Here is a 13,440-nt window from a genome sequence, read left to right as displayed (position 1 = left end):
ACAAGCAGCATCCTGCTTTGGGGTATTTCACGTCCACGTGTGGGTAAATACAGATGTCTGTGGGGATACTACTGTGTGGATGGCATGGAAGCAAACAGATTTCCACCAGGGGATAGTGACAACGCATATATTTAGAAAGAGACGTCTATATGAAATCTACAGTTTCACAGACAGAATGGCATCTTAAACAAGATGAATCTATACACATCACTGACACAGCCTCAGCCTGGGTCAAACGCAGTGCTGACTGACTGTTGGAGAGTTGTATTCCCGCGGGATTGGGCGGTGTCATGTATCCCGTGTAGCTCTGCCGCATGGAAAACAGAGAACCAGCTGGAAGATCTTCATCCATCCCTGCGCAGCCTGGAGCGCTTCGTGCGTCTGGATGAGCACCATCATCACTGGTAGCTATCCCGACACTCAGCCGGCAAGGCCTTCGCTTTGGGGTTGCCAACTAAAATGGCACGTTTGAACCTTTAAAACCGGCTGTCCAACAATGTGAAGGTTTGCCTGCACTGTGTGAGCCAGCAGGGAATCAGACAGTCCTCAGTGGTGCAGCGGACCGGAAGGCTTCGCGGTAAGGTAATACAGTGACCAGGGTCCGCTAGAAACATTCCTCATATCAGAGTAACAGCAGAAAAGGTTATTTAGCAGAGAGTTAACGTCAAACACCTTTTAATACATACTCCGTGAAATATCGCTGTCACTGAGTTAAATAGAGTGGACAGACCATGAAACAGTGATAGATTAGCTAGCAGCTAACAGACCTTATTCAGCTGCTAACTAGTTGGCTAATTTTGTTAGGTGCTGATGCCGAGCTACCTAAGCTAAGCTAAGCTAAGCCAAGCTAAAAGAAGCTAGGCTAAGATAAGCTAGCGGCGAAGCTAGACTCAGGTTAAGCTTTTATTAAGCTTTAACAAACACTACAACACTTGAAGTCCTTAAAGTCCTTAATGAACAACTGGCGGTTTGTATTTGGCTGTGTGTAGTGTCCTCAGTTCAATTTCACACAGATTTGAAGAGGACTTAAATACACAGAAGTGCCACTACATTACAAGGGGTGGACAAAATAACAGGAAGACAGTATGGACAGTGCAATCCAGTATGACTAGAAAAAGTCCAAACAATTAGTCAATATGTATATAGAGTTTAAAATGTCCCCCAAAAAGCTTGAGTTATGATTCTTTATAGAGGCCCTGACGTCATTGTCAATGTTAATGCAGTCCTGCTTAACTACTATAAGTCCTCCTGTGTGCACATAAGTGGAGACTGCTATATGAACGTACAGTAAATACTGCAGTAAGACAGTATGTGTATTGCCTGGAGATGTTATAAATATATATTTACGTATCGTAAGTAAATGCTAAATAGGGGTACTTAAGGTAGTCTTAGCATTTTCTGAAAGTATACTGTAGGTTTGGTTGATGACACTTACTGCACTGATTACTGGGCAGTATTTAAACTCAAAATATGTGTTTTTTTGTGGGGTTTTTTTTTTCACTGCATTGCATGCTGATTTTATGTTTGTGTTACTGAAGGATCATGTGGTATGCCTGGCCATTCCTACCTGCTTTGGTGCTTCTGTCAGAGCTCACTGTGGTGAGAGTCCAGACAGCACCATGCCAGACCTGCCGAAAACTTACTGAGAGTTTCATTAAGGTACTGTGGTTAACTTAATTAATTCCTGTCATCCTGAGCCAGGTGTGTCTGTATTCTGAGTCCCGACATTTTTGTCTTTCTAGGGCTTGGAGAGAACGGCTAATAAAAACTTTGGGGGAGGTAACACTGCCTGGGAAGAGGAGAAGTTGGCAAAGTATGCCCGCAGGTAAGAGGAACTTAAACCTACACTTTCTTGGAAATCAAGATGTTTTCATGTATTAATGGGTTGTTGGTCATTCGTATCAGACATGCCAAATAAAAAACATATTTAGCGCCAAGAAAAAGTAATGGAATCCTTTGGAATTACCCACATTATGTATAAATTTATCTCAAAATATGGCCAGAGATCTTCATCTAAGTTACAATAATGAACCAACTCAATTTATTTTAATCAATATTACATGGGTCAATGAATTGTCCATATTGAAAACATCATTGAAACATTCACAGTGTAGGTTTGAAAAAATATAAGCTGCTAATAATATCAACAAAAACCAATTGGAGGTGGGCGTTAGCAAACCTGGAGTCCAGTCAATGAAACCACACTGGAGGGGTGAAAACATTCAAGTATTCAATGTTGAATTCATGTTGCCTTTGGTTCTGGACAGCTTGCTGTCATTGAGGGCAAAGAGGAAGGTTAGTTCAGTTAAGGCCAGGGGTCTCCCTGTTTTCTATCAGGTTTGTGAATATTTAATGGGAGTGACATTAAAGGCATAAAACATCATTTAGTGTGTGCCAAATCAATTTATGTATTGAAAAGTTTTAAAAATTAAAGTTTTGTTACTGGAACCATCTGCTCTGTCATTCAACTTTTGTCTCACATTTCTGACTGTTGGCTTCTTGTTTTAGTGAGACCCGACTTCTAGAGATAGTAGAGGCTGCTTGTGAGAAAACAGATTTTGAATGCAATCGGCTGCTGGAGCAGATAGAAGACCAAGTTGAGACATGGTGGTTCCACAGGTAAATGTGAGAATGAACTGCATCTTTTGTTTGACTGCTTTCATTCACTGACATTTTGGCTGAAATCTTCAGTAAACCTGTCCTGCAGTGTTGAGACCAGCTGTGTGTATAATTAGTATTAAGATTTACTACAGTGACCCTGTTTTAACTCCATGACTGATATAATGTATGTGCCCCATAGGCAGCAAGAGGCACCAGACCTGTTTGAGTGGCTGTGCATAGAGGAGCTGAGACTCTGCTGTCCCCCGGGATGCTTTGGACCTGACTGCAAAGGTGTGGAATACATATAGCAGGGGTCTCCAACTCCAATCCTTGAGGTCCACTGTCCGCCCTGCTTGTTTTCCAACTATCCCTGCCCTTGCAGTTTCTGATTGGCTGAACGCACCCGATCCAGGTAATCAGCAATGGGGTCGGGCATGGATAGTTGGAAAACAAGCAGGACAGTGGACCTCGAGAACTGCAGTTGGAGACCCCTGACATACAGCATAAAAACAAGCTATTAGATATTACCATGTCAAGCCTAGTTGTTCCATGTGACAAATTATTTAGATTTAATCAGCATGTAAAATCAATTGATTATAATTGAAATACTATTTCAAAGATCTGATTTTCTAAGTACCACTGCTAAAGCATGTTCTTCAAATACAGAGTGTCCATCAGGCCCTGGCGGTGTGTGTGGAGGTCTGGGCCGGTGTGAGGGGGAGGGGACTCGAATGGGAGATGGCGAATGTGTCTGTGATCCAGGATATTCTGGCCATCTGTGCCAAAGCTGTGCTGATGGCTACTACAGAGAGAAAAGCTCCAATGACAGCATAGGAGCCTGTGCAGGTGCTTCAGATTCACACAACTGTTTCAAGCCGCTGCATGTATGACACTGTTTGATGTGCCCTAAAATTGATCCTCCCTTTTTCTCTTTTACTTTGTAGCATGCTACCACTCGTGTAAGAAATGTGCAGGGCCACAGGACTACAAATGCCTTGACTGCAAACCTGGCTGGATCCTTCATGACAACAAGTGTGTGGGTGAGTGTGGCTTTAGAGGCCGAGTGCAATAGCATTTCATTGAATCTGTGCCAGTTATTTAGATGTGTGTCGTCTCACTACCCTTGTAATGTCCATAGACATTGACGAGTGTGGTACAGAGCTGGCTCATTGTCCTTCCAACACATACTGTCACAACACAGATGGATCATACGAATGTAGAGGTAGGCCCGCTCTTGTGTAGTTTCTGTTGAAGTTTATGCCTTCACTGTATTTTATTGTACCTAATGACAGCATGTATGGTACTTTGCCCTGAAGATTACTGAATTTTCTTGCTTTTTTAACATTTTATTTACAAAATTGGTAAAAAAATTGATTATAATAACGTATTGTATCTTATCACAAAATATGAATGGTTGTCCCCCTTATCTGTTCAACTAAAATAAAACTGATTTTCCTTTCAAGAAATTCTTGCAATTGTCAGTACAGCATTTGTTTAGAAAGTAATGTAACCTTTGTGCCTTTGCTTTATGCAGGCTGTGACCAGGCATGTGTGGGCTGCATGGGTAGTGGTCCTGCCCGCTGTAAGAAATGTGCACGTGGTTACAGATTGAAAGGGGCCAAATGTCTTGGTAAGCATGTATTACTTAACTGGTACATTTGTATGTTGTTTTATCTCTTTATTTTCTCCTAAAGTCCTAAAACTTTTTCTTTGCCTTCTCTCACAGATATAGATGAATGTAATGAACATGCAATAGCATGCCCAGGACTCAATGAGGCCTGTATCAATGAGGAGGGCTCTTTCCACTGTGACTGTGCTGATGGATTCATTAGAAGAGACAGTATATGTGTTGAGAATAAGCCTCCCAGTAAGTAATCAAAGCAGTCAATATGCATGCACTGGCTGCGTTCACATTACCTTACCATTGAAACAGAAAAATAAACTAACACGGGTAATTAATGAAGCAATTAAAATCATCGGCCAAAGAGAGTACAATGCAAGGGCGGTTCTCACAATTTTTGGAGAGAAAGGCAATTGCAGTGTACTCTGACCAGACTCATCCACTCCATCCTTGCTTTGAGGCCTTCTCTTCAGGTGCAAGCTGTGTACACCACAGGCTAAAAAGAACATGTATAAAAGGTCATTTATCCCATTGGCGGGAACTGTTTTAAACCAAATTCTTTGAAGTGTATTTTGTGGGCTAGTGTCTGTGTATAGGCTTATATATACACATATTGTGCCTTGTTTCACGTTTCATGTCAAATATGAATTTCTGTCCAGAACCTCTGTATAGACAATAAAGTAACGTGAAGTAAAGTAATTAGGGCCACAGCATGTAGATAGCCAAATATGTTAACATCTTCTGAAGATCTATGAGCTAAGTTTTCTTTTGTTCTAACTCCACAGCTGGCCCAGAGAAGGGCCTATTTGATGACATGACGGATGATGAGGTCATGGTACTGCAGCAGATGTTCTTTGGCGTTGTAATCTGTGCCCTAGCTACACTCGCTGCTAAGGGTGACATGGTTTTCACCGCAATTTTCATTGGAGGTGTGGCTGCTATGGCTGGATACTGGCTGACAGAAAAGGGAGACTACATGCTGGATGGATTCCTGAAAGGGCGCTAGACTGTCTGTGCCATCATCTAATAAAAGGACCTTGGAATACCAGGCAGCAAAGGTAAATAAGACTCAAGTGGAGCAGCAATCTATCCCTTCAATGCTAGACTTTCAGGGATTTTATTTGGTTTGGGCAGTTTCTTGAAAGGGCTCAGATTCATTCATATTTTCGAATAGGACAATGCAGGAAAAAATGAGAAGTTGAAGGCTATGAAGCCATAAATCTTGAAGAGGAAATAACAAAAATAGGTAGACTGCACTGATATAATGGAACAGAACTTATCCCCTACTTTGTTGGGAACAAGGGTGACATGAAAATCTCTACTTATTAAAATCTATTATGCATTTGGATGTTTCATTGGGTTTTGACATTGCTCCAGACAAGATATTTTCTTTCACACAATCAACACTTGACGTCCAAAGTTTTTCACCATATGAATGCTGTGATCACAGATTTTCACATACATAATACATAAAAAACAGGTGTGCTTCTCCTGTATTGAAATACTACCTTTTAAAAAAAAAAAAAAAAAATCTTCACTCTTCTCTGGAACAAGATCAAGAAAAAAGGTATCACTCCATAGACAATTAAAAAAAACAGCACATACACAGCCAAATATAATGTTCTGTCAACATTTGTTGACTGAGTTTCTTTTGTTCTACCTCAGCTTAACCTCATGTTAACTTTAAGTAAATTTATTTGGTTTGACAAAACTGCTAATGTGTTTCAGCTTAAAGTGTTCTTTAGAGCATGTATGACATTATCATGTGATCATCAGTCAACACAAACATTCGCACTTGCATGCTCAGGGTCATCCCTCTACTTCTGCTACATTTTTGTTAGCCAAATAAATGTATTCACGCCTAAAACAAGGTGATTTTTGATCATTTTTTGTTCATTAATCCTGATCTTATTCCAGAGAAGAGGTTTTCATGTTGTTCAAATGGTACCTTGACTCTTAATGTGTCAACTTATTGAATAACTTATACCTCTCACTATGGGCGTGTGGTTAGATGAGGAAATTAAGAATTTCCCATATCAACCCAAAAAGACAACTCATTGAAACTCTGGGATATTTCATTATGAACCACTGGTTGTTTGTGTTCACAGAATTACTTTTTACCTCCTTAATTCTTTTTAGTAATAATGCATGAAAATGGGATTTGCAAAAGGTACTACTCTGTATGTATTAATTTATTGTTTTACTTTGGCATGAAAGATTGACTGCTGGATAACCAACATTAGTGCTATAGACTACAGAATGAGTGTTTGAGAGAATATGCTTTGATTCAAGCCATTTTTGTGTTTTCTGCCTTTAATTTATTTTGAAAGCAATATTAATTGTAAAGATATGTATCATATTTTGCGCTGGACATTTCCTTTGTATGTTTGTGTGCATTTGCAATGCAGTTTTGTAATCTGTTCAGTAACTAACACATACAGTAGCATCATGTTAGAAAGCCACTGAAGAATCATTTCTTATTCTTCCATCTAATTTATATTTGGTTTTTCTAGTGTGGAAGGTTGTCCACAGAGTCTTCTGTCTCCTGCTGCTTTTGTTTGGATTTTTAATTATGTCAAACTTCCTTTGTTCTAAACATAAACAGATTGAGGAGAAACATCGTAGCTTGGGGAAAATTATTTTCTCCAATTCCATGTTAGATCATAAATTATACAACATGCAGGAAGTACGTTACTGGGAGAAACATTTAAAGGGGAGCTGATTTTGCACTTCAAAGTCTGTTTGTAGGTCTTGGGAGGTACTACTGCATATGTAGGAAAAAAGCTAAATAAAGTCTTTTGTTGCTCCAGAGGGAGCTGTGTGAAATTGAATTTTTAAAAGTTAATTTGTGTCTGAAGAGTCCAAGTTTGAAAATGGGGAAAAACTGGACCTGTGAGGTTACAGAAGCTCTCTAGCCTCCTCCTCATCTCCACTTGAGGCTACAGTAACCACTACTAGCACACTGTACCTGAATTTGCAACTGTTGATCTGTTGGTGCCTGAGTTGCATTGTGGGTAATGTATGTGGCACCAGGTTTTAACAAGGAAGAAGGATGTGTGGATTAGAAATGAAGATATGACGTCTGCTTTAATATCTGACGTTTGCATTGATTATTTTTTTTGACTATTGTAAGTGACGGTATAGGAGTGCAGTGCTAAATTATCAGGGTGCTCTTGAGTCTTGGATTTTATTCAATAGAATTGCACAGCAGCAGATAGGACAAGCTTTATAAAGTAAGATCAGAAAACACCAGTTTTCTTACATATTCAGATTCCAAATCCCTAAATTTATCACTCCCTTCAATGGCTAACACAGCACTAATTATATGTACTGCATATGCAGTCTGCCTTGTGTGTATGACTAAGTGCTACAGAAAGAGCTAAACCTGTAGTTTCAACTCTAGATGTTGAGGTTTAGTCTATTTCAGTGTTCCACTCCAGTTAATGGGGTTGAGCCGTAGCAGTTCTCTCTCCTTTAGAGCCTCTTGGGAGCGTGTTAGTGCTCTGTCCCTCCAGTGCTGCTCCATTAGCTGTATGCATATAACAGAGACAAGAGAAAAACCTCAAACGCTCCCTGTATTGTTGTAACCTAAGAGCAGTTGGCATAGAGCATTTTCACACTACTGTAAGAGAGATCTAAACACAAAAGCATTAGCAGTGGATACATAATGCATGTGTGGGACTGTACCCTCTTGTTCTCATCTCTGTATGCTGTCATGGCTTTCCAGTGCTGGATCCTTTGCTCTCTTTCACTGGACAATGCAAGGCGGTCCACTTCACAGATACACTCTGCTTCCTTCACTTTAGTGGCCAGCTGCAGATGCAGCGCTGCACATTTCTCCTCTATCTGCCTCTTTAACTGCTCTCGTAACTCCTTCCTACAAAGGAAGAGAAGGATTTAGTCACCAATGACCATTAAGAAGTTTACATGCGGTAAATTCAGGAAGAAAAAGAGTGTTGATTGTTTTACCTGTACTCTTCTCTCTCACTGCTGGTTCCATAAAAGGGTTTACGCCACACTTGATGATACCTGAACATACATGTCAGTGACTTAGAACTCAGCTCTACACAGTAAAGACAGCAATGATATCTGTAATTGTCAATAAAAAAGGTAAATTACAGTAATGTGCTGGTCAGGTGCTCCTACCTGTAATGCTCTCTCCTCTGCATGATCAATGTCCTCTGGTGGTTGTGGTGGTGAACAGCTGGTGTCTCCAGACTGACGGTGCGTTTATGGACCAAAGGTGGATGTAAAGGGTTCAGTCTGGCAATACTCTAGGAAGCAGAATTGGGAAGTTTTTTTTTTTCTTTCTTTCTTACCTAAAAGCAAACAGTCCCGTATCAATCATGCAATAATTGGGAACTTTGGTTAACCTGATTACTAGTGCACAACCGGGCCGAGTCTGAGATGTTTGGAAATGTCATGGGAGTGACCAGGCAGCGACTCTGCCGGACAGGAGGTGTGTCACGAGGGATCCACACTGGTGTGGATACTACAGAGATGGCTGCTGTGGTGGTGAAAATTCAAATAAACAGAATCACAGCAAATTTAACCTATTTATTAGAAAATTATGAGACAGCAAATTGAAAAAAAAAACTCAAACCATTTTCTTACGTAGTTTCATTTTGCAGTTAAAGATGTTTCTTCTGTTCAGTCCAGAGAAGACCAGTTTTTGTGGTGAGTTCAACTCTCCAAAGTATCAAATCCTGGAGAATTTAATGATCTTCTTAAAGTTTCAAAAAGTTAGCAAGTTAGCATAACACAAATGTAATTACAGAAAATTACTCTTAGTACTAGTTAGAGATTAAACCGTGACATGCCTGTGCATTCAGCAAGTCTTTTGCGGTGGCAACTGTTTCCTTGGAATCAGATCCTGCCAAACACACACACATCAAAAGAAAGCTGCAGCATGAGTGTAAGGCCACACACTCAAGAAGTAATATTAGACTGTGAAAGTGGAATAATTGGATATTATGAAAACATGTCCCAGATCTCATCTATGTCTACAGTTGTCAGTAACAGAATGGAACAAGAAAAACTCTGACTTTTAAACCCCTTAAAACATTTTATTGGACATTGAGTAAAATTTCAAGTACTAACACTGATATTTCCACAGTATCACTTCATTATAAGTGTAATGTTTTTGTGATGTAAGTGATTCTCTTGGATGTGCCACAGCAGCTCTTCCTTGCAGTTCCGCATACTTGTTCTTTCAGATTCCAAGTGTTTGGTGGTTCTCCCACAGCCAGGCGTGGTACTTGTTTAACTTGTGATCTTCAGGTGTCACCTTTGATAGAAAAACATTAGAATATCAGATTTGGCATAAATGAATGTTAATCTAAGATACTAAAATTAAAGTTGGGATTATACTAACCTGTCTCCATTCTTCCACACAGAAGATCCTATAGGAGTCATTGCCATACTTCCCAATACCATGCAGCTCAATGGGGTATCGCCACTGTTTAGTTAGATATTCATCTACACAGGAGAAAAGGGGTTGTAAGATGTTTTTGGCCAATGCTGCTGATAAATATTGAAGGACATGTTGAATAAACAAGGCAAATCAGTAATAGTCAATTAACAGTAAAATAATGTTCACAAATATAATCCATGCCCTCAGCAATCATCCATCAAGTACAATGGACAAGCACATTCACCTGAGAAGCGAATGAGTGCTTTAGCTCTGAGCTCATACAGGCCAAGTGGCTTCATAAGTTCAGACATGGGCTTCCAGTCTGCTGCCCGGGCCACCTCTGCAGATGGGTAACGCTCAAAGAACTGCCACAGTATTGGAATGGCCATCTTGCCTTGAGTTTTTTAAAAGAAAAATGTACAAGTGAATAAATCTTTGACCAAACCCTAAATCTATACTCAGTAATACCAATTGAAGTGCTGGTTTCACACAGTATTGAAATGTCTTTACCACTGGTCCTGTTCAGAAAAATGGTGGCCACCAGGAGCTTCCAGGGGTCATGGAAAAGAGTTTCTTGTATGAGGCTGAACGGAGATCGAGGGGGTGTCCACTTCTTGAAGGCCTTCCTCCTGGGAGGGCTAAGGCCTGTGTATGGACATTGTACACGTAACTTAAACAACACAATTTTTTCATATACATGTCCCACCTACAAATAAACAAGCTTTTTCTTTGCTTCTATCAAATGAGTGATTCAAGCATTACCATCTCTACAGGGCTTCCCACTGAAATAAGGGCTCGTTTTCCGTTTGTCTTCCAAGTTTTTGGACTCTGGGCAGATAGGACACATTTATGGGAAAATGTTTTTAAAATTAGTACATTTGTATACAGAATTACAAAGTAAAATATTATAACAGACAAGTAATCGCCAATATACAGCACATATACATAATATCTTTTTTTTTTTTTAACGTGTCTTGTTTGGCAGTTTGAGAGCTAAGGAGGACAGGTCTGAATGCCTAAGTTGCTCTTCAAGATGGTACATCTGATATACTCTTCCTATAGCGTGTTTTTTAATTTATTTATTGAGATATTCATTGAAATACACAGGCTAGGTGGGTTAGGAAGGAGAGGGTAGAGAATTGGGGAGAGGAAGGGGGGGTATAACAACTATGGTATACAGAAACATAACTGTCATAATATAACCCTGTCACATACATTTGGATATGTGTGCTTAATAACTGTTTGTGTGTATGTGCATGAATGTATGTGTGTATACATAATATAATTTATGCATACACTGAAAACATAGGGGTCCCCTAGGAGATGGAGCAGATCACATATGCACTAAAGCTCCAAAAGCCCAAATTTATAAAGAGGTGGAGTCCTGCACTGGTCCTTTATTAACCACCAACATACTTTTTAAGTTTTGAATAGTTCTTTGTGCCACCTTATACATTTGGTTTCTTTAAATTTTTTTATTATATTTATAACTGGAAAAAATGTGATGACAGATAGAACCAGGATAAAGAAAAAGGGAGGTATTAAAATGTGAAATCGTTTTACATTACATACTAAAATCAAAATTAGTGAGAAAACTAAGCTGAACTTCTAATATTGCAAGCTGTCACACACTGTAGATCATACTTACTATTCTGGGAATCTCTCACCGGTGTACAGCTCCCGCCAGTGATGTCAGGTAACAACACCTCCTCTTCCACATCCCAGCGACGGCCACCGTCAGCCTGCAGTTCAGATTTAGCCTCATTGTCACATTTACTGTGAATTTGCATCTCGTCGCCGCCTCGTTCATCCTCACCCTCACTCTCACTTGCAGTGGCAGGTTCAACATTCAGAGCTGGGAGAGAAGGCAGTTCATCCTTGGGAACAATTAAAATGTTTAGTTGTTTGCTAGAAGGAGCTAGTCTGAATAGCTTCTCTCTCAGTAGCCCAACTTTCTGAGGGGTCTTCTGCAGTTTGACATCATCCACTGTTGCTGAAGGTGTAACTCGTGTACAACATGTCACAGTGTCTTCAGATTTGTCTCCACACACTTCTAGCACATGTGTGATCTCTTCTAGTACAATGTCAGTATTAATATGGTTTGTATCCTCTGCAGCCAGAATCTCTCTTGCACCTTGTGCTGTCTCCTGGAGTCCATCTACCTGTTTTTTCTTTGTTCTCCCCTGCTTCACCTGGGATGGAGGTATTTGTGAGGTGGTGATGACTTTGTCCTTGGATGTGGTAAAATCAAAGATGTTTATGTCCAAGTTCCCTTCTCCATTTTTTAGAAGGAAAGCTTGAAGGGTTGCCCTTGATCGGAACTTCTGCCCTTGAGGACTTAAATAACAAACATATCAATTAGGCACTGATCTAACTGCACACAGAGTAGTGTGAAAAGGTTTGTCAGGGATTACGTGAAGAGACAGAAGCAACTGAGACCACTGATTTCTATACAATTTGTGGCATGATTTCCAAGGTGCTTGGAGCAACCTAACTCCCAAGTGCCTTAAAAATCTGCTATGACAATCAGAGCTGTTTTAAAGGCAACTTGTCTTCAAACAAAATATTTACTGATTTCATTTTTGTGTATTTTTTTTCTATGATGTTCATTAATAAATTGAAAGCATTAATAGTTCACATGTTGTCACAGTTATAGTAAGTAGCTAAAACGTTTGCACAGTACTATACAGTCTTGATGCAAGGTACAAAAAGAACCACAAAAAAGACACAGTCAGTCACCTTGTAATGTAGACATCCAGTTTGCCTGCTGTCCTTCCTGTTTTCCTTTGCCTCACCTCTCGGATCCAACCAGGGGGCATTGTGTGGCCCAGATCATCCTCGTCCATGTGGCTTTGATTATTTATGTTTCCACTGGTCTCCAGCTGGATGTCACAGTTAGGGGGATGCACTCTGAGAGGTGCGTTGTTGTCTTTGACGCCGGCTGAGAGAACAGTGCTTTCTGAAGGGTGAGTGTTCTTCAGCTCACCGTCCAGCTGTTCCAGCTGCTGATTTTTTATTCCCACATCAGCCATTCCCAGTCTCTCTCATCTTTACCTAGAATTTACAACAAGGTAAATGTGACATCTCTCCATTGTAAGGACTCATGAATTAACTAGATCAAATGTGGACAAACACACATGAATAATACCGAACTGATTCCTCCCTTACACGCGTCTAGGACAACTGTAGCGGGTGATGCATGCAGGCTAATCTTTCTTGCTGCTGATTTTTTAAAAATTGTTGTTGTTGAAAACACCGGATTAGAGTTCACAGTTTACACCCGGAGGAACAGGAAGTAGAGAGTGGTGTTGCCAGATTCACCAGTTTTCCGAAAAACTGGGGAGTTTTTTCTTTAATTGCGCGAGTTGTAATTTGCGCCACAATGGGTCGGTTATCACATACGAAAACTTTATATATTACAGGTTTTCTAATTGGTTATTGTAAATAATCAACAGCACCAGCTCCAGCAGCAGCAGTGTCACAGATACACAAAAACCCACGGAGGCGGGGTACTCTAAAACCCTCAACGACAAATTGTTACGATTTGTGTCAAACAATTGGACTAATAAGGTGATACATGTATTTTATTTTTTAAGGAATATAATTGTCTTCGAGGTCCATGACAAATAATAAATAAAATATAAAAAAAGTCTTAGACGCTAATTTTAACTACAGGACTCGCCCACGAATCAGCACCTTTTTGGTTTTGCACGGTATAAATGTAATTCACTGGTTATTATCAGTACAGAACAAATACAAGGGTTCGTGAATTCCGTGAAGTTGATTTTTAAATAAACATAGGCTG

General features: G+C 40.0%; 3 protein-coding genes across 8 annotated transcripts; 1 reads left to right on the top strand and 2 right to left on the bottom strand.

Annotated features, from left to right (window-relative positions):
- The first annotated feature begins 156 nt into the window (after positions 1–156).
- Positions 157–7,048, top strand: creld1b (CRELD disulfide isomerase 1b). 2 transcript variants are annotated; one of them, XM_026333214.1, is made up of 11 exons: positions 157–577; positions 1,539–1,659; positions 1,743–1,825; positions 2,509–2,619; positions 2,801–2,892; positions 3,268–3,447; positions 3,546–3,641; positions 3,740–3,823; positions 4,136–4,231; positions 4,328–4,468; positions 5,008–7,048. In XM_026333214.1, exons 2-11 carry the CDS (start codon positions 1,543–1,545, stop codon positions 5,226–5,228), a joined length of 1,221 nt encoding a protein of 406 aa, XP_026188999.1. In that variant the 5' UTR covers positions 157–577; positions 1,539–1,542; the 3' UTR covers positions 5,229–7,048. The 2 variants fall into 2 exon arrangements, with proteins under 2 accessions (XP_026188999.1, XP_026188998.1); XM_026333213.1 differs by having other exon boundaries at positions 157–582.
- Positions 7,049–7,360: 312 nt separating this feature from the next.
- LOC113146020 (uncharacterized) lies at positions 7,361–9,076 on the bottom strand. The gene is made up of 7 exons (XM_026333216.2): positions 9,043–9,076; positions 8,837–8,928; positions 8,596–8,729; positions 8,369–8,496; positions 8,192–8,251; positions 7,910–8,099; positions 7,361–7,751 (listed from the first exon to the last, which is right to left on the bottom strand). Exons 2-7 carry the CDS (start codon positions 8,844–8,846, stop codon positions 7,641–7,643), a joined length of 633 nt encoding a protein of 210 aa, XP_026189001.1. The 5' UTR covers positions 8,847–8,928; positions 9,043–9,076; the 3' UTR covers positions 7,361–7,640.
- Positions 9,040–12,980, bottom strand: mbd4 (methyl-CpG binding domain protein 4). 5 transcript variants are annotated; one of them, XR_003297309.1, is made up of 9 exons: positions 12,773–12,979; positions 12,375–12,689; positions 11,284–11,972; positions 10,398–10,463; positions 10,146–10,280; positions 9,880–10,029; positions 9,597–9,700; positions 9,323–9,509; positions 9,067–9,095 (listed from the first exon to the last, which is right to left on the bottom strand). XR_003297309.1 is itself a non-coding variant. In XM_026333212.2 (8 exons), exons 2-8 carry the CDS (start codon positions 12,665–12,667, stop codon positions 9,435–9,437), a joined length of 1,512 nt encoding a protein of 503 aa, XP_026188997.1. In that variant the 5' UTR covers positions 12,668–12,689; positions 12,789–12,980; the 3' UTR covers positions 9,040–9,434. The 5 variants fall into 5 exon arrangements, 4 of the variants coding, with proteins under 4 accessions (XP_026188997.1, XP_026188993.1, XP_026188994.1 ...); XM_026333212.2 differs by having other exon boundaries at positions 9,040–9,509; positions 12,789–12,980; XM_026333208.2 differs by having other exon boundaries at positions 9,041–9,509.
- Positions 12,981–13,440: the final 460 nt, after the last annotated feature.

This window comes from Mastacembelus armatus, chromosome 7 (genome assembly GCF_900324485.2).
Source record: "Mastacembelus armatus chromosome 7, fMasArm1.2, whole genome shotgun sequence".
NCBI lineage: Eukaryota > Metazoa > Chordata > Actinopteri > Synbranchiformes > Mastacembelidae > Mastacembelus > Mastacembelus armatus.
Note: the sequence above shows the minus strand (reverse complement) of the source record. Positions and strands in the feature narration are given on the sequence as shown.